General features: G+C 47.3%; 2 protein-coding genes across 3 annotated transcripts; both read left to right on the forward strand.

Annotated features, from left to right (window-relative positions):
- Positions 1–5,479: 5,479 nt before the first annotated feature.
- Positions 5,480–7,054, forward strand: LOC140221753 (uncharacterized). Its single transcript, XM_072291696.1, has one exon. It carries the CDS (start codon positions 5,535–5,537, stop codon positions 6,783–6,785), a length of 1,251 nt encoding a protein of 416 aa, XP_072147797.1. The 5' UTR covers positions 5,480–5,534; the 3' UTR covers positions 6,786–7,054.
- A 1,198-nt stretch (positions 7,055–8,252) lies between these two features.
- LOC117842319 (WEB family protein At2g38370) lies at positions 8,253–10,573 on the forward strand. Of its 2 annotated transcripts, none has more exons than XM_034722720.2 (2): positions 8,253–8,572; positions 8,822–10,573. In XM_034722720.2, the coding sequence occupies exons 1-2, from the start codon at positions 8,393–8,395 to the stop codon at positions 10,358–10,360; spliced, it is 1,719 nt and encodes a 572-aa protein (XP_034578611.1). In that variant the 5' UTR covers positions 8,253–8,392; the 3' UTR covers positions 10,361–10,573. The 2 variants fall into 2 exon arrangements, with proteins under 2 accessions (XP_034578611.1, XP_034578610.1); XM_034722719.2 differs by having other exon boundaries at positions 8,256–8,572; positions 8,816–10,573.
- Positions 10,574–20,492: the final 9,919 nt, after the last annotated feature.

Raw genomic sequence — 20,492 nt, forward strand, 5'->3', positions numbered from 1 at the left:
CCCCTACTCCGACACCTACACCAACACCTGCACCTACTCCTGCACCAACCCCCGCTCCGACGCCTGCTCCTACGCCGACACCGACCCCAGCACCAACACCTGTACCGACCCCTACTCCCACTCCGGCTCCCACGCCGGCTCCGACCCCTGCACCAACACCGACTCCTGCACCGACCCCTACTCCGACACCTGCACCAACGCCTGCACCTACTCCTTCACCAACCCCCGCTCCGACACCTGCTCCTACGCCGACACCAACCCCAACACCAACACCTGCACCGACCCCTACTCCCACGCCGGCTCCGACCCCTGCACCGACACCGGCTCCTGCTCCCACACCTACACCAACGCCTGCTCCCACACCTGTTCCACAGCCGCCCACAAAGACACCTCCACCGCCGCCCAAAAAGACACCGCCACCGCCGCCCAAAAAGACACCGCCACCCACAAAGACACCTCCACCGCCGCCCAAAAAGACACCGCCGCCCACAAAGACACCTCCACCGCCGCCCAAAAAGACACCTCCACCGCCGCCATCCTGCCCTACCGACTTCAAAAACATATTTGATTTTAAAATAGCCATTTTTAAGTACGCTGAACAAGGCATTCTTCTTGTGCCTGTCCCTAATAGCCTGCAGATCATCATTGGAAAGCTCCCTGTCCCACCCTTCGTCAAAGCAAGGTGTTTGTGCTATGGCCGCACCCTTTTCGGGATCCTCATCGGCGACATAACATGCGCGAGGGGATGAACATGAGCGTGCATGGATATGCTCCGATCCTTTGCGCAGCATAAATTAAATAATGTGCACCAGCTGCGCAGCTATCTACTCGTGCATGCTACTCGATCTATATTATATGTGCATGCAAGTGTCATCTGCATGCGTGCTGCGGGCGTTAACTGGAGTTGACCAGCTGCTTCCGTATTGTGTGACAAGGTTTATTGTTGTATGTGTGCTCAAATACAAAAACAAAATATATATTGCTTACTGGAAACGTATTGTATGCTCTAATATTCGACATCAAGTAGTGACTTGTGAGCTTTCTGAATTTTCGCAGCAAGTAACTAACTAAACCTACTGAAACTTTATGCATCAAGTACTGACTTCCGATATTTGTGATTTTTTGCATCAAGTAACATGCAAATGATTGTTTCAAGGAAAAAAAGTAACATGCAAATGACTACTGTATCTACATACAACAGTACCTTTCTGAATTGCTCAGAAAATCCGCGCCTTCAAAAGACAAGAAACACAAAAATGCTCTCCGGCGGAATTAGCAACTCCTCCTCCATGTCCCATAACTTCAATCATAGGCCGCTCCCGTTTCGTGGCTACTTCCCGCTCGCTCGCTGGCCGCGGCGGCCACAGCCCGGTTGGTCATTCATCATGGACCCATAACCTCCTCTATTTAGCGAACCTGGTGGGTGGATGAATTGCTGGGCCGACGTGTCGGCCCAGGGCCCAAACAACGAAGAAACTGGCATTTTCGCAACACGCACACAACCCACAACACGCACCGAGCGTGCTGCTGTTCTTTGGCATGTTGCGTGAGAAGAATATTAGATCCAATTACAGTCCGTTGCAAACGGGTCGAGATACCTTAAGATAAATTAAGCTTCTACAAACTTTTACAAAAATTTAAATATAGGAACAAGACTAATTATTATATGTGCATACAACCTCAAAGGTTCAAATATTTGCAACCTAGTTCTAACCCTATATACTAACATGCTAATTTTAGAAATTGATATTGAGTAAAGTAAAAAGAGAGAATTAGAACACTGATTTTTTCCCTGAGGTATTGAAGAATCAGCACTTTCCACTAGTTCTCTTTGGAACATCGATCCCTTACACTCCCCTTGATCTCTGCAAGGATCAAGTGCTTCTATTAGTTGTAATCCCTTCCCACTCTGAACCGGCCTATTCCAATACCGAGCACAACATTGGCTCTCTTACAAGACTTCTCCTTAGAGCTAAAAAAACCGCCACCAAACTGTCTGTCTAGGTGATGTCGATCACCAAAAGTAAGAAGTAAAGAATCTCACATATATCTTTTGGCTTTATATTAGAGAAAAACATTCTAGAATGATTTTGTGCTCAAGAAGATCAAAGTCTGCATAAATCTCTACACTTGACTTTGCCCATAATTTAGTTAGCATAGGACTGTTCCTAGAAGACTCTTGATTCTTCTTCACAACTGGTTCCCTAAACCAAAAAAAATCCCCGTAATCGTGCGGCAACATCGCGCGTTAGTTTCTTGTGTGTTTTGGATTTTGTTTGAACTTCAATTATTTAGAATTTATAAAGTAAAAAAATATCCAATATATTTTAGTTTTTAAATATTTTCAAAATCAACATTCGAATGTACCACTTCACTATATTTATATAGTCAACAATTTAGATATACTGTGTTGAACTATATTTTAATAAATATTAACTCTAGCAGTTTGAAATATTGACTACATTAATTTGATATTTTAAACATACTAGGTATCCAATATTTGGCAAAAAAAATAATGAATCATCGACATATTTGACACAGACTAAAAAAATAAAACAAAAGAAAGAAAGCCATCGGCGACAGTTTTTGCATGCATATATCAGCACCCGTGTTTGGATCATTCTGCAGCTAACAAACGGCCTCTCTGACACGCTTGCAAAAACAATAAGCAGCTGGCGGTTTCCACAGTATTGGACCGGGTTTTCCACATTATTGGATCGGGATTGTTAACAACGTGCGTGCGTGCATGTTCATCGTCATCGCGTATTGGTGAAGTACGTACATGTAAGTGTGTTTGGTTGCTTGTATCATTTAATTCATATATGGAATAGTTCAAAATAATAATGATCCTTTTTATTTGGTTGGGTGAATTGTACCATCCCATCTAGGATGAAGCTGTAGGGGGTTGAAGCTTGTGCGACAGTTGATATGTCCTAGGGATAGTACACATGGCTACAGATGCAGTCGGGCCAGATCAAGTGGAATAGAAACCAGAAAGCTTATGTGAAGGACACCACTTCGATCTGTCCTGGTGCTAGGAGATAGCACACATGGTGACGAATGGGACCAGTACAAGATCAGGCGGATGAAGGTCAGAGCTTGCTCGGCAGACTCACTTCAGCCTCGTGGGCGGAGCCTGGACAAGATGACTTGGGTGGGCATGAGAATAGGCTTGGATGGCTCTAAAATATTTTTAGAAATTTTACTAGAGTTTTTGGAAGTGAAATAAATGAAAAAACAATTGTTGGTGTACACTAAATAGGACTTTTCCACTATGTAGGAGGATGATAATTTGGAAAAGGATCTATATGAAGTGAAAAATGGAAAAGGAGGGCATGGATAGGTTTGGAATTGTCCCTAGTATTTTTGGTGAATTTTGGTGAATTTTTAAGAATTAAGTGAGGGCTTGAGGTGAAAGGTTGCGTGCACTTACCGACTGCACATAGCATTTTCAAGCTGGCTGATGCAAGGGGGTGGGGCGCCCGGTGCGCTGTTCCGTACACCGCGCTCATGGTCCTTCGTGGATCGGGGTGGCTTTGGTTGGCGGTCTTGGTGCACTGGGTTCAGGAAGGGAGGGCGTGGTTGGTGGGACGGAGGGGCGGACGGAGGGGCGACGGCAGCGGATGGCCGCATACCGCTTCGACACCAAGGCCAGGCGGTGCCGCCGCAGCCGCCATGGGAGCTACCGTGCGGGGCGCCGGAGCTCGCCGGGAAGGCGATCCCGATCTCCACCTGCCACGGGGATAAGGCCAGGAGGATAGGGGATCAAGGCGAGCAAGTTTGGGTGGTTGAGGAGGTGAGGTAGAGCCTCGGGATGGGGCTGCTAGGGGAAGGCTGAAGTTTGGCCGTGGGGGCGGTGGGGTGCGATGTTTAGGCCGGGAGGAGCGCCTTTTATAGGCGGAGGGATCCACGTCTCCGGGCTTGCTTGGCGGCCAAGGAGGAGGTGCCCGGCGGTGGCGGGGATAAGGGCGGGGATTAATGGCGGCCGACGTCAATGGTGGAGGCGAATGAGGTGCGGCCTCTATCGGGTGGCAGGGATAGGAAGGAGGGGGGATGGCTTGCTTGGAGGCTAAGGCGCGCAGGGGGGCGCATGGGCGCAGTAAAAACCAGCGCGGCGGCGAGCGGTGGCGTGCGGCGGCGCGGAGGGGATTCCTTCCCCGTCGGCCGGGGCCGGCGCTAGCTGCAGGGCGAGAGGGCCACGCGGGCCGCGTGTGTGTGGGCCGAGCGAGCCGCGGAGGGTAGCCGGGCTGCGATGAGCCGACCAACTGGGCCGCGGTGCCTGGATGTGCGCGTGCGGGTGAGGAGTAGGCTGGGCCGGAAGTGAAGGGGGCCGGAGAATGGAGGTGTTGGCCTGTTATCAGTTTGGTTTGATTTCTTATTTGTTTTAAGGTAAATTAAATCCAAATTTGAAATAGATTCCAAATTTGAATTTGGTTTGAGGTGTTGGTATAAAATTGAGGCTTTTTCGTAGGAGGTTTGAAATTAGATGTTGTTTGAGAATGACTAAAATTGAATAGGGATTTGGACGAAGTTAATGTTAGGTTTGAATATTATTTCTAGGGTTGAGAAGATGGATGGGATTAATATTCAAATCGTCTCAGAATTATGGGAAGAATATAATGGTAAAAATTTCCCTAGGGTTTTAAGGTTTTGGATGGAAACCAAGGGTTTGAATACTAGGGAATTTGGCATAAGGCTGGGATAGAATTAATATTTGAATAAATAGTATTCCTAGGATTTAGAAGAAGAGAATATTCCTAAGGTTGATTATAGGAGAAGGCTAGAGCAATCAAATGCAACACATATGCTCGTATTTATGCAATGTTTTATTTGTAAAAAGAGTTTTGAATGTGTCGGAAAAGAGAATAAGTTTAGTTTAAAGAAAATTTAAAAAATCCGTATTTTTAAATGCTCCAAAAGCATGATACTATAGAAGCCATCCCACTTAATACATTATTATTCTATTAATACAAGTGAACCATATCGTATAAGCAAATTGGTTGAACCTCACCATCCAAGATCACATGGTGCATGCAACCAAACACACCCGTAATCGGGTGGTGTACGATATTCTTATTGCTACCATATATGTACGTGAACACGCACGCAGCAGGTATCAGCACGTACGTAAGTTAGGCGCACATTCTTCTTACATTACGTGCTCCAATTTGCAAAGTTTGAAGTCTCCAGGTCCACACGCGGCTACTGTTGCGCTGCTAGTACAACCGTAGGAGTAGAAATACATGCTCGCGCACGATACAATAACACGACCTCAACTCAAATTATGAAATTCAGTTTCCACGAGAGCACGTTCGATTGGTGGAAATTTACGCGTGATCGGTATGCCGTCCGGCACGTACTCGTAACCCACTAAACTAACTTGATCGACGCCCGTCCGATCCGCTAGGGCCGCCATTGCAAGAACTTAATTAGGAAATCAGGACGTACGCGTGGTCACTACAAATACTTGGTATGGTCGATACGCTTGAAGCAGAGCGCACACACGGTTGAGAGCATCCGCAGCTAGTAGCGATATGATGGCGTTCAAGTCCATGGCTTCCCATGCGCTCATGTTCCTCGCCATGGCACTCATGCTCGCGGTTTCTGTCCGGGCGCAGGGGTCGTCACCACCACGAGCGCCCACGCCAGCGCCGCCACGTGGTCCGCCGCCTACACCGTCACGGGCACCACCTTCACGGGCACCACCTTCACGGGCACCACCAGCTCCGAGTAATCCACCTACGGTAGCACCGACTCCCGCTCCAACCCCTGCACCAACTCCAGCTCCAATGTCAGCACCCACACGATCACCACCAGCTCCAACTAATCCACCCATGCTAGCACCAGCTCCGACTCCGACTCGTGCACCGACACCAGCTCCGACGCCGGCACCGACTCCTTCTCCCACGCCTGTCCCGACCCCTTCTCCGACGCCAGCACCAACCCCTGCTCCGACACCGGCACGGACTCCTGCTCCCACGCCCGTCCCGACCCCTTCTCCGACGCCAGCACCAACCCCTGCTCCGACACCGGCACCGACTCCTGCTCCCACGCCCGTCCCGACCCTTTCTCCGACGCCAGCACCAACCCCTGCTTCGACACCGGCACCGACTCCTGCTTCAGCACCGGCACCGACTCCTGCTCCCACGCCCGTTCCAACTCCTGCTCCGACACCCATCCCGACCCCTTCTCCAACGCCAGCACCAACCCCTGCTCCGGCACCGGCACTGACTCCTGCTCCCACACCCGTTCCGACTCCTGCTCCGACACCCGTCCCGACCCCTGCACCCACGCCGGCACCAACCCCTGCTCCGGCACCCACTCCGACTCCTGCTCCTGCTCCGACGCCGGTACCAACCCCTGCACCTACACCAGCATCGATAGTTGCTCCTACACAAGCACCAACCCCGACACCGACGCCCTCACCAATACCTGCTCCGACTCCTGCTCCAACGTCCACATTGACCCCTACTCCGACACCAGCTCCAGCTCCTGCACCAACCCCTGCACCGGTGCTGCCACCTTCAACGCCCAGACCACCACCACCACCCCAAGCTGTGTGTCCTGCCGGCTTCAGTAACCTAGAAGCGTTTAACTCTGCCGTTCTACCCTATGCTTTACGCCGCACTATTCTGCTTTTGGTATCTAAGCCGAGCATTGCTCTCTTCCCGCCCACCATCAAAACAACATGCCTTTGCTATTTCTCAACTAGCACCACGATCGGCATCATAACCGTTCCCAGTGTCAGAGGCCCCATCGAATGCGTGCCTGCCCGAACTGCTTGAGCATATGCATGCAACGCACTTGCAGCGCAAATGTGCACATGTTGCGAAGCCATTTCCTCATACTTATTTCCTATTGATCAGGCCACCTACTATATCATACTAGTATTTGAATAAGTAGCGTGCATGAATGTGCGTCTGCATGCCGAGAGACTGACTTGTGTGTTGAACCTGCGGTAAACAAAGAGTTGTTGTGTTGCTCGTGTAATGAGTCATATGTATTTGTATGTGCATGTGCTCAAAATACAAAATACTATATACATATTCTTGAAGCATGCGTGTTAAATGTTTTATTATTATCGAGGAGTTTCTACTACTTTGTGGAAGTAGGCCTATATGGTCGTCTCACAATTTTTAGAGCTACTACAGACGCAATTAAAATATATAGTAGTTTTATATTGTCTATAACATACCATGCTGACTAAGCAAAATATAACAATTTCAAGGGAAATATGTAGCATGACATATCCATCCATGTCCCAATAAAATAACATGATATAATCACTTCTCTTCTTTTAATTAAAACATTGAATTAGGGGTAGAGAGTGGAAATATTGCAATAACTATACAAACTATATCCTCAATGAAACAAAAATTTTGGAAGTATTATTCCGATACTAGAGATAAACATGGCAGAACAGAATAGTGATGAAAACGGACGGAAATGGATATGAAAACTCCTTACCCATTTATATATCTTTCTATATCCATATTTGACAACCCGGTGCAAAACTAAGGATATATACGGGTATGAAAAACGAACGAATATGGATAGAGATGGAAATGGGAACTTCAGCCGGGATCACTCGTTTTAATATGAAATTTACGACTCACTTCACGCTTCACTAATCACTAGTGCACTAGCTGACTATACTTTAACAGCACATAGAGCACCAGCCACCAGCAGCCACGATGCACCGGGCATTGTTCTGCTGCCTGTTGCGCGTTGGCTTTTGCCTCAGCGTACTGCCCCCCTTGCACGGAGAGACAAACATGATTTGGACAGTAATTGGCTCATGGGTTGGCCGTCAAAGCTTTGAACTTGCTCATGGTAGCCTGATCTTTCTGCGTGCACAAAGGTATTCCGAAAGAGTACAAGAAACGGCAAAAATAGTAGTATATTCCGAAACTTCGGTGGTATTTGGATTAACCGAGTGTTCATGCAAGATTGTACAAAATTCAAAAGTAAGATTTTGCATGAATAGAATGCAAGGAAATCAAAGAGATACTCAGAACTTCGTAGTAGGCACGTGAAGAAATCATTTGACACGTTTTAGCAATTTACTGCGATCCTTTCGGGCCAAAAGTGCAAACTTATAAAATCTAAACGTTTGTTTTCACTCGTCAGCTTGCTTTCTGTAGCAAAAGGCCAAAAGCCGAAGAAAAGCCTGAAAAGTGGAGGCAGGAGGCAGCAACAGGCCAACGGCTAGAATTTACTGTACCACCAGGTCAACAGTCTCCCATGGCGATAAATCCAATCCTGACTTCCGCCATGCGTTGCTTCCACTGGCTTCGATTCCTTTGGCTCTCTCCGTCGTCACCCACCAAAACCCCACAGAACCCAAGAAAGACGAGAAACATCGTCAGCTTTACTCTCCGCACGAGTCCCAATGAACGGCGAGCCCGAGGCGCAAGACCTAGCTCCGCCCGCCGCCGGCGGCGTCCTGGAGGTCCGGGCGGAGGTCGACACCTCGGCGCCCTTCAAGTCTGTGCGCGAGGCCGTCGACCACTTCGGCGGCAGCGCCGCCTGGAGCTCCCACCTCATCAAGCGCATGTTCGTGCCCCCAAAGGTGAACAATCTCTCCTCAATTCTTCCTTGCGCAACCCAAATTGGTGTCTTGACTAGCTATCTGTAGAATCTTGCAGTGGAGCGAGCTCTGCTTTGGTATAGTGTATTGTCTTAGCTTACGGTACCGTGCTCATGGTTAGTTCGGCACTCGAATAGTTGCCTGTGGTTCCTAGATTTGAGGGGAGTATAGTGTATTGTCTTAGGTTATCGATTGATATGTTCTTCTTCCTTCATTCTGGTTCAGAAACAGGTGGGAACTGAAGAATTGGCCAATTTGGAAGAGCAGACCCGGCAGCTGGAGAAGGTGCTCAGCATCAAAGAAAGGGAAACGCTTGATGTGCTGAAAGAGTTGGAGTCCACCAAGAAGGTTATTGCATATTTAAAGCTCCAGGTACAGAGCGAAGAAGCTTGTACATTTTCCATCTCTGAGGAGAGGGACCAAGCTGAGGCAACCACTGAAGAAGGACCTCCGGAAAAGCAGTCTGAAAATGCCGAACCTGAAGTGCGTATGCCTGGCCAAGATGCACAGCTGCAGCAGGCTCCTGGTTCTTCAGTGCTAAAGGGGCTTGAGCAGGCCAAAGCTAACTTAAACAAGACCTCGAGTGATTTAGAAGCTATAAGGGCCTGCATCGAGTCGCTACAGAATGAAATTGCTAAAGAGAAAGTCTTGGTGGAGAGAAGCCGAGAGAAGGTGTGCGCCAACACTACATTGATTTCATCACTGGAGGATGAACTAGACCGGACGACCTCACAGAAGCTGCAGACACTGAGGGATCTGCAGAGGAGGCGTCAAGATCCCTCGGACATCTTCATCGAGATCAACAACATGACGTCTGAGCTAGAGCAGCTCAGGAACGCAGCGAATGCGTCGAAATCTGAAGCTGTTATGTTGGCTGCTGAAATTGAGAAGATGAGAGCTAGCATTGGCACTGCTGAGGTGAGGTGTCTTGCAGCCAAGAAGATAGAAGAGGCGGCAAGAGCAGCAGAAGCTCTTGCACTCGCTGAGATCAAGATCCTACTAAGCAATGAAGCTTCATCAGCTGAGGGTCTCCAGGGTGCAGATGGTGTGAACCTTTCATTGGAAGAGTACTCTGAGCTTGTTTCCAAAGCACAAGAGGCTGATGAATGCTCAAGAAAGAAAATTGAAGGTGCAATGGTGCAGGTTGTTGAAGCCAACCAGTCAGAATCTTGCTCTATTAGAAAGCTGGAAGAAGCTCAATTACAGGTTGACGAATGTAAGAAGGCACTACAGGAGGCCCAGGAGAGGGTGGATGCTGCCAACCGGGGCAAGATCGCAGTAGAAGAGGCTCTTCGTAGATGCCGATCTGCGACTGGGTACAAGAGGCGTTCACTCCATGACCATCCCAAGTTCAAACACGCAGCACCCCGTGGCAGAGATTCCCAAAATTTGGATATTGTGGACCTTTCAAAGGGTCCCTTGAAGCCAACATTGTCGATCGGTCAGATACTGAGTAGGAAGCTAATGGGGCCTGATGGGTATGATAAAAGTGTTTGGGAGAATACAAGTGAAGCTTCTAATGTGTCACTTGGCCAGATTCTGAACCGAAGGCGTGCAGTTGTGTATAGCAGTGATGCAACTGCTCATGCCAGCGGGCAGGGGGATAAGTCGAAGCATGCCAAGAAATTTGCAGGAAAAAGGAAGAAATTTGCATTTACTGGACTCTCAGTTTTCTTGGCAAGACAAGCCAAGAGCAAGAAGAATAAGAATCACATTAGAACTACTAATGTCAACTTGGCAGGAAAAAAAAATTGTTGTGTACCTAGCTAGATGTTAACTTTGACCCTAGTTCATGTTCCTGTAATCTAGTATTTTTTGTAGTCTCTGTTCATAGATGCCTAGATCATTGATTTCGAGGTGGTTCCATGTAATCCGTAATTCCACAGAAGGCTAGCAGCTAATAACTGATTTTGCTGACTAGTTGTTCTCATGTACTGATTTTGTGTGAACGAAATGTATCAATATGATTAGTTGTTGATATCATGTACACCTGAACGCTACATGTATGTACTCGCTAAAATATTCTTCTCTGATTTATCGGCCTTTTGAGACGGTGTTCTGATTTCATTTTTGCAAGCCCCCATTGTTTAGTTTTGACATGGGTGGATATGGTTCTCTTGGTTGGGATAAGATACCAGTATGCTCGTTTTTTTTAAAAAAAAGAAAAGATGTCAATATGGTTTAGGTCCTGTTTGATACAAACTCCTAAAGTTTAGTAGTGGGCTGTTTGGATGGACTACTAATCTTTAGGACCTTAGAGGAGGGAAAATGTCATTTTTACCCCTCAATTACTCCTCTAAACTACCCCTGCACTGTTCACGTCATTAATGCATGCGAGAGCAATAGGGGTAAAGGGGGATTTGGGGACCACTTTTAGAAGAAATAGGATCCATTAGGACCCCTTGGCCCTCCTAATGAAAATGGCCCTCCTAAAGTTTAGGAGTGCATTTTTAGGACCCATGTTTGGATGCACAATCCTAAAAGTGTCCTACAAGTGACTCTTAGGAGGGTGTATCCAAACAGGACCTTATATGACCATGCTATGATCCATGTGGGCAAGGAATGGTCCAATGCAATCAATAAATGGAGTCTTTCTGTGTTTCTGGTATGAAGTTGAATAACGAGATTGGGGGCAGTTGGTTGGGGCACTGGGAAAGTGCGTCATAAATTGGCGATTGAGAAGAAGTCATCACTCATCGGCAAGCTGACTACATGGTTTATTTCTGTATAAAAACTCTGTGCATAAATGGAGGGTGCTGCTGGTGCAGAAGGATAACCAAGGCTAGAACTTGAGGTTTTGACTTGAGTCATTTTACTATCAGCCTGTTTAGTTATCTGTCCAGGTTAGTTTCCGTTCGTTTGATTTTGGTTTCCGGCTGTGCTGGTTGCTGTACACCCTTATGCTCTTTCAAGAAAAGCAACAAGAAGTCTGTTCTTTTTTCTAAAAAGAAGTTGCATAACGGATCAGTTGATTGGATATACAAGCTGCTGCTAATTGTTAAGTTAAATAAAAGAAAAGCTTGCTACAGACAAGAAGTCGATAATCTGAGTGGTTAAGGAGGCAGACTTGAATTCTGTTGGGCTACGCCCGCGCAGGTTGGAACCCTGCTGTCGACGCATGGTTTTTTTTTTATTATCTGCCCTGTTTTTTTGGCCTTCTCCTATTCTCTCTCTCTCTCTGTCTTCCTTTGTTCCGAAGCTGGGCCTTTCTCATGTTGGGCCTCATTCTACGTAATTGTGCCAGGACGGTATCTCTCCGTTTTGGGAGTTCCTCCTAGAGAAGAATCCTAATTTGGACTGTATCCGTGCCAGGACACACGATGGAGTACTACTCGTTGGAATGCTAGCTTGTTGGTGCGTGCTGGTCTGAATGGACGGCGGATGCGCGGACCTGGGAGCTGCAGGTTCCTCCTCTCAAAGTCTTCGACGGTGCCGAAGGAAAGCAGTAGGAAGGACGGACGACTTGGTGCTGCCTCGGCTGCTGATGAGGGACGGACAATAAAGCTGGGCCGGGCGCCATGATGATGTTTGAAGTTGAACGCGGGCGGTCCAGCTCCAGCCCGGCCTATTTCCACTGCTTTTCCGGGGCGGAGGCTTCGGAGTACGCACCGCCGGGCATTTCACGCTCGCGCGTCGTCGTCGTCGCGACGCTGCTGCTGGTGCTGCGTCCGGCCGCCCAAGCAAGCCCCCGAGCCATCAAGTCCATTCCGCCCGGCAATGGAGACGATGGATAAACCTGACGCTTGCTAAGAGACCGAGATGAACGAACGCATCCTTCATCATCGTCCATCACAATCGGAAACGGGAAGCAAGGCCACGTCGCTCTTTGATCAAGATACGCTTGGATTGGATTTCAAAAGCGCCGAACCGGAGATATAATACACTCCACGCTGGCGGAGGTGTCAAGTATCTGGCGGAGAAGAGCTCGCGTCCACTCCACGCATTTCACCGCAGAATTAATCCAAGGAAGCAAACAAACTAACAAAGGCGCGGTACTGTACTGTAGCGTACTGTACCAGATGAAGACCTGGGGAACGCAACGAGCGGCCGGGAGCCACGCGCTGTCACGTCGCTGGAAAAGTAATGAACAAAAGCAGCGCGTCGCGTTCCACCCAACAACAACCGCGCCACGTCTGGCAGACACGACACGCACGGCACACGGGCACGGATCAATTACCGGGAGCCACTTGGTGGTGTAGCTATGGTACGTTTGCTCTAACAATTCGTCGTGCTGCTCGCACGTAATGGTGTAAGGATCGCTAGCTCAACAAGTGGGTGAATTGGAATTTTTTCAAATTTTTAAAATAAAAAAAGCAAACTTTATTCTAGATTTGTAGTGTTGCCCCAATTTACAAGGTTCAAGTCTAGAAACTAAGCACACTAACAGTAAAACAACCTAGGAGAGCACACTAACATGATCATCATTTCCTTAGGCAAGATATGAACAAAGCAAGCACAACTTGATTAAGAGCAAAAGACAAGTAAATTGCAGGAAGTAAATGCTCAAAAAAAAACGCTGAAATGTAAAGATTGAGGACACGAGACAACTGAATTTTTTTTCCCGTGGTATCGAGGAGTTGACGCTCCCCCCTAATCCATGGTGGAGCACCCACTAAAGGTTTTGTTCCCCCAAGCCACTAAGACTCGAGTGCTTCACTAAAAATGCTCCTTCTCTATCTCCGGAACAATGATAGTCAAATCGTGTATAAGATCTTCTTCTCCCACAATCTCCAAGAGCTCACCAAGAACCTCCGGATACAAGACCGTCTAGGTGACGTCAACCACCAAGAGTAAGTTTTAATGCTTCACTTGTCCAGCACTCAGCTAAGCCATAAACTAGATGCACACTTGCTACCCTCCAACACTAAGAGAAGTCCTTAATCTTGAGATTTGGCAATTCACTAATCATACTTTGGCTCTAGCACACTCTTAACTGCTCATGGGCTACTTGAAGTCTTCAGGTTATCAAGAGCAGCTCAAATGATCGGGGGAGGGGTATATATAGGCTAGGTAACACAAGCTAGCCGTTAGAAAACTTTACCTAGAATAGTCCACCATCAGATGTTCGAATGGTCCATCCTTCCCGGGACGTCGGAACATCCAGCCTCTCACAGATCAAGAATTTGACTTTTAGAAAAGTAACAGTGAAAATTTGATCCGATGCTTCGTCCGACGGTCTGGAACTGGGCATCGAATCATCCAGTGCTGAAGACGATTTGGCCAAAACCTATCTGGAAGTTTTAATTGAAAATGTGCTTCATCCGACGGATTGATCCAATGGTCACTAGACAGGCGTCGGAACATGCGGTGCTGAAGGCGTTTTGGCTAAAACCTCTCTGAAAATTTGCAAAGAAAATATGCTTGCTCCGATGGATCTTCATGCAGGGCATCCGAACATCCGATGCCTGCAACTAATTGCTCTGATGGCTAGGCATCAAAACAACTAATGCTTCACTTGTTTTTCCAGCTTCAAATAATTGCTCCGATGCATCTAGGAAATGGGGCGTCGGAATGTCCCATGGTCCATTTTTGTTTCCAACTCTTTTAGGCAATCTCCTTTGAGTTTTTCATTGATTTCTTTGCTTCTTTAGTTCTTCCATGAGTTATTTGAGCTACCAAGTGTCAAAGTATACTGAGTGTGCATCGTTATCATGGCTAGCCCTGCGAGATCAAAATACTATCATTGAAACCCCTTTTAATAGTACGGTCCATGAGCTACAAACTAGCAAAACCTATACTACACTAAGTATCCTTCATCTCCTTGTGACAGTGTGTACTAGAAGGATCCCTAACCTTGTCGCATTAGCTCCATGTCCGCTTTCCAATTCAAATTGAGGGGCACATTCCAATAAACCTCTGATATTATAACCAATATAGATCCGCTTCAAAACATGCGGGTTAGTCACAAGTAAACGGTTGTTATTTATCATCCAAACACAACCTTACCAAAGGTGTGAAAGGATCTAGATGACGCTTAGGTGCTTCAAATGGCCACATATAGCTGGAAGGAAACTTCTGGACGGCCGCAACGTAGCGTGCTACTTGCACTCTCACTCTAGTAAGTAGCAGCAGCAGCAATGGTACCAAACAATCAACATGACTAATAATTTGGATCAAGGCTGCCATATATCCGACGGACGATCCGAGCAGGTATGGGCGGCTCCGTGGGCCGCCCGCGTGTTCCACGGGCTTTACCACGCGGCGGTGGTCACGACACGAGCGAGACCATCTCTCCAAGGTCTGTCAATATATATATGCATGTGGTCCTGCCTGCCAAGAGTTTTAATTTCCCCTTCCATTCCATCCAGCCTATATGAATGAATATGAGGGATCCCACGTCCACCGCCCATCTCTCGTGCCTGACTAGTGGTTGTACGGCGGCGTACGTTACGTACCTAGCCTAGCTCTGTCATGCAATGCAATGTAACGTTACGAGACCAATCGAGTTGCAGTGTGATTGCAAGTGCTGCAAAACGTAAATTCTCACGCAGGGCAGTGCAAGGGCAAAGATGTCTAATCAGACAATGAAAGGTTTTGCTACGTTCTGGAAAAGCATATTCAGCATCCCAAATGGAACAAAACTTATAATACGAAACGGGATGGAACACGCCACGTTGTAAAAGATCTCCTAATCTCATGCCAGGGCTACATCAGGGGATCTATTTGCAGTCAAGTGGCTATTTGTGATTCTCAAATTAAAAAGGAGGAGTCGATCGAGTGGCCATAATCAAGCAAGCTATCTTGATCAATGGACTGTTTAAGCGCAGTCTGTCAGCATGCAGTTAGCTTTACTTGCACTAGGACACCTACTGCTAATGCCCGGCCCGGCAAATATAATGGAGGTTGTTTTCAGATGGAAAGGTGAACTGACAGCCACCGCCCGCCGGAAATATAGGATCTGATGGAACGCCAAAAGATCTTGCAACACAGACGAGTGGAGCGGACCAGCTGCTTGCGAGCTCGTGCGTACGGTACGACCAGACTCGTCACCCGACCGTCGAGTTGCAGCCTACTATACACGTGTCTCTATCATCTGAAGGTGACCTTGATGAGTAAGTACATTTATGCACAATGCAAATACGTATGTCCAACACACCGGTACACACGTACACCACGATCGATCGAGTAGATCGTCGTCGTCACACTGGGCCACGTGCACGTCGCAGTACGTGCCGTGTTTCATCACTTGCACGTCTCTGTCAGCTATCTCTGGCAAATTTCTGTTTCGCGTAATCTAATATAAGCAGCTGCACACTCAACAGCAGGTAATAACTAGCCTTTTCCGCGGCGACGAGACGTGGCCGCTGCAGCGTGCCAAAGGCTGGCACGCGTGCGCGACGCGGTGCACCGAGGGGAGTACGGGTATCAGCAGCATTCAGCAACCATATACTAGGGTACTGACGCACGCACGCGGGACACGCACTATATGCTTTGACATATGCGAATATACAATTGTGTCGTCTGTGACTGTGACCGCGACTGTTTCCGGCTTTGTTCGTGAAATGGACGTGTGATTCTAGACTTTTGCTTCGCCGTCGTCCTCCGAGGTGACGGCACCCTGCTTCCAGCGATCAAATTGTGGATGCTATTGATTGGTGGAAAACAGGGAGTAATTTTACCAAGACAGAAGAGGGCTAGCTAGGGTCTAGGAGACGAAACAATATCACCGGAAACATCCACGAAGGATCGGTGAAAACGATGCATCGTTGTTAAATGGTACAACACCGGAAAAGATCGAGCAGTATTTGCCAGCATTTAACCAAATGCAGCGCCTAGTTGTAAGAATCTTTCTTTTGTTACGCGAGTTTTCATAACCTAGGGGCAGTTAATTTTGGCTGGATGCATGTTGCAGGCCAAGAAGGAACGTGTACCATGTGCACCAAGAATCTTACCGCCACCACTGCCGGAAGCAACACACTAGCCGGGCAGACAGTCCTCTCTCTGACACCGTGTTTACTTAGCCTAGACAAACAACGTGAGGGGTTAATGCAAGAATCTTACTCACTCAGTAGCTACTCAACGAATTGATAACATGAACGTTACCTGGAAAGATCCCTCAGTTTAAACTGGACTAATCTTGGATAGCAACCACGTGACCTGACCGATCTGGAAGCACCATTTGAGGTGGAGGAGATTAAAAAGGTCGTCATGCATTTACCAGCAGAAAAATTACCACGCCTTGACAGTTTTATTGGTCTATTCTATAAGAAGTGCAGGGCAATTATCGAGGAGGATCTTATTCAAGTCCTTCAGGCCTTCCACTCCCTTAGGACTAGGCGCATGGATTTGATTAACGAGGCCAATATCGTTTTGCTGCCAAAGATGGGGTGACCATGGTTGCAGATTTTCGACCCATTGTCTCATTAACAGCCTAGCCAAGATTATAACAAAGGTGCTAGCGGATAGGTTGGCTCCAAGATAAAACGAGCTAGTTTCCGGATGTCAGAACGCCTTCATCAAGAAAAGATGCATTCATGACAACTTCGTCTACGTACAAAGCTTGATCAAGGCATTGCATAAATCAAAGAGACCGGGACTCTTTGTAAAGCTTGACATCTCCAAGGCATTTGACTCGCTTAGCTGGGTATTCCTCATTGAAACGGTACAGGCTCTAGGTTTCGGCAAAAAATGGAGAGATTAGATCATAACATTGTTAGCCACCTCATCCTCCAAGGTGCTACTCAACGGATACCCAGGAAAAAATTCAAGCATGCAATAGGTCTTCGTCAAGGAGATCCGCTATCACCCATGTTGTTTATCCTTGCCATTCATACGCTTCACAAGCTGGTGGACCTAGCAGCCAGTAAAAACATCATAAAGTCAATCCTCCCCAGAGCAGCTAAACTACGATGCTCCCTCTATGCAGACGACACAGCCATTCTCGGGGAAAGTCTCCTTCGTCCCTGGGAAATATTTGTGACTGCCAATTCATGAACCGCAAGTGCACGGATCAGTTGTAGTTTTTTCCTTAGAGTATTCCCCCAAGGTTTATCAATCTGTGGAACAAGTGGATTGCTGGCTATCACTTTATACCAATCCTTCGAAGCCAAGTTTCTGAAAAATAACCCTAGGAACGTCGTGGGCTTCCTCCTGGTGAGAGGGCGCGATGATCGGGGCCAGAAATGGGCCTGCCCTGTTTTGGCCTCCAATGCTCGAGGGCTTCATACGAAAGCTGTAGATCTCATCGAGCTATGCAATTTTTTCTGTAAATTCGCCCCAATCAGAGTTCGGATGAGGAAGATATGGCCCGTGCAAGTTTCAACTCTTCTTGCGGACCTGCAATTCAATGTTCGTATTTGGGCCTTCCAGCATCCAAAGTCCGGGTCCAATTCCAACTTGTAGAAAAACCCTTGATTTATGTCGTATTTCCTGTGATTTTGCAATATGTTCCAAAACACAACACATATGTAAATATAGGGTTATTTTAGGTGCCAAGTGGTGGGTTAGTATAAGAATATGATTAAAAACACTAGTTAAATGGCATTAAAAGTGTGTCAATAACGAGCGTCAACATGCCTCTACACACGCGCAAGCTCATAAGGGTGGTCGTCCAACCACTTATTGATAAGATCGGTGGAAGGTTGCCAAGATGGAAAGGCAAAATGTTATCGTCGGCCGGAAGAGAAACATTAGTGAAGAGTGTGTTAACATCACAACCAATATATCACCTCACAGTTTTCCCAGCACAAAAATGGCTAATCAAGCAGATCGATCAACTACGTCGTAGTTTCCTTTGGAAAGAAGAGGAATCGGAAAAAGTCAACAGGGGACATTGCTTGGTTAAATCCGACAGTGTGCATGCCAAAGGATATGGAAGGGCTAGGGATTCTCAACCATGAAGCTAAACCAGCGGATGACGTCGCGTTCCTTATCAAAGAAGGCATTCGGCAGTTTCAGTTGGCTCATAAACCCACTGAAGCCCCCACGGACGAACCAGGCTAGTGAGTTGTGTTCTTCTTTATCTCTATGTTTTTCAGTAGTGTTTTTTCCCGGTGTACATATGGGCTGGTTCTTCTTTTTCTCCGTTGGAGTAGTTTTAGTGGGTGCAGTGTGAGTCGTGTTTTTAGTTATTTTGATCCACGTTTTGTTTGTTTTTGTCCTTTTCCTTCTTCTAATAAAAATTCGGCAAAGCTTTTGCCATCCGTTCAAAAAAAATACATGAACGTTACACAATTCCTACCAGTACTTCGTGATGCTAAACTATACTATAGGAAGATGGGAGAGCGATTCACTGCTAGCTCCTGCAACGGGCAGGTGCCAAGTGTTGGGATTACGCATTCTAAAATACGTAAACCTCGCCGTAACTCGACTCAACAGCGACGACCATGCTCGGAGCGCACATGGCGTGGCGAGGCGTGCGGCAGAGCGGATGGGGCGGCGGGCTGCAACAGTCCAAGCCGGCAGACCCGGAGCACGCCTTCTTTTGAAAAATATCCGCCGGGATGGAAGGACGACTTACGATTTTGATTGGCCTCGCCTCCGGACTTGCAGTTCAATTTTCCCTGTTGCTGTAACCACTAAAAACTTCAGTCTAGCTCATCCCTGTTGCTGTTGGACTCGCAGCAGGACAAATGGACAGTTGCAGCACGCATAACACGTGCTCTCAAGGACCAAAAACTTTCTCCTTTATAATTTCATCATTTCAAAAAGAAAAAAGGAACATGTCAGAGTTGGGGTAAATAACCACGGATAATTAAAACAGGACAAATATTAGGAACAGGGCGACCGGCAAGACACTGCACTCCTGCAGGCTTTTGCATATTTTTCCGGTCGTCTTTGCACGGCCAAAGCTTTCGCGGTCGCCGGCATTTCTTCGTTTCCACAGCACAACCCGGGAAATTCCCGTCCGAACTATACCTACACTCTCAAAACGCATCACCATCTACTGGCAGGTTCGCAAGACCCTCGTTGGCGAACCGGCATGAAGTCCCACGCGCTACTGCAGGAAAGCTTCGCATCCGTTCCATCACGACGGCGACACTTGCTGGTAAAAGCTTTGGACTTTGTGGGGTGTGTATCCAAAGGGAAGGGAATCGAGAGGAAATCTTTTTTCTGGCTTGGAGGCACAAGCTACACACACACGGTCACACGGACATGGGTAATATGCCGATGCGTGAAGCGATGCTCTCCGCGTTCGGCACCGGGGGGCGTTGGGGCAGGCACTCTGGGCTGGCCTGGCCTGGATGAGAGACTGTGACAGGGAGCCGCTAGCACCTGCATGTATATCTCGGATCAGATTTGCAGCAAGTGCCACTCGAATCCCTTTTTCTGAAAAGGCTTCTTTTTGTTGCCCTATAAATGATTTTTGGATATCTGTCACCGTTTATTTGGACGGACACAAGATATGGCACCATATTTAGGGCTGGAAAGTGTACTCGTCATTAATAAGATAGCTTAGATGGTTTTATTTCAGTATATAGTACTTAGTAGTAGTTCTGACATGGAAGTTGGAGAACAGCTACCTCCACTATTTCTTGCTCCTAGAGAAGTAGAGATGTCCCATATTATATGTTGCTTTAAGCAACTCTTTCCGGATATATGGACCTCCATACTGTATACCCGTAACGATATATTGATAACATTTCAAAAGTTCTTGTCCAGCTTTTGATACTTGTACCGTCAATAATACACGGGACACTTTATTACTTCTTATTTTACGATTGCAAGTGAAACGTCTAATTGCTTTAGTTAATCTGTGGAAACTGCTATTGTTCTCGGTTCCAAAATCTGGATAGTTTTCTCATTTCCGCTGCACTACATGCATGAGACAGAGGAGTTTAACGAGAAGAGCATGTATCACGTCGCTAGTAAACAATAGCCATATTGGGTCCATTTCGAACAATTTGCGATGCACCAAAGTTTGGTTTGCACCCAATACGTGACAATGAACATCACATCCGGC

The sequence above is a fragment of the Setaria viridis genome, chromosome 2, assembly GCF_005286985.2.
Source record: "Setaria viridis chromosome 2, Setaria_viridis_v4.0, whole genome shotgun sequence".
NCBI lineage: Eukaryota > Viridiplantae > Streptophyta > Magnoliopsida > Poales > Poaceae > Setaria > Setaria viridis.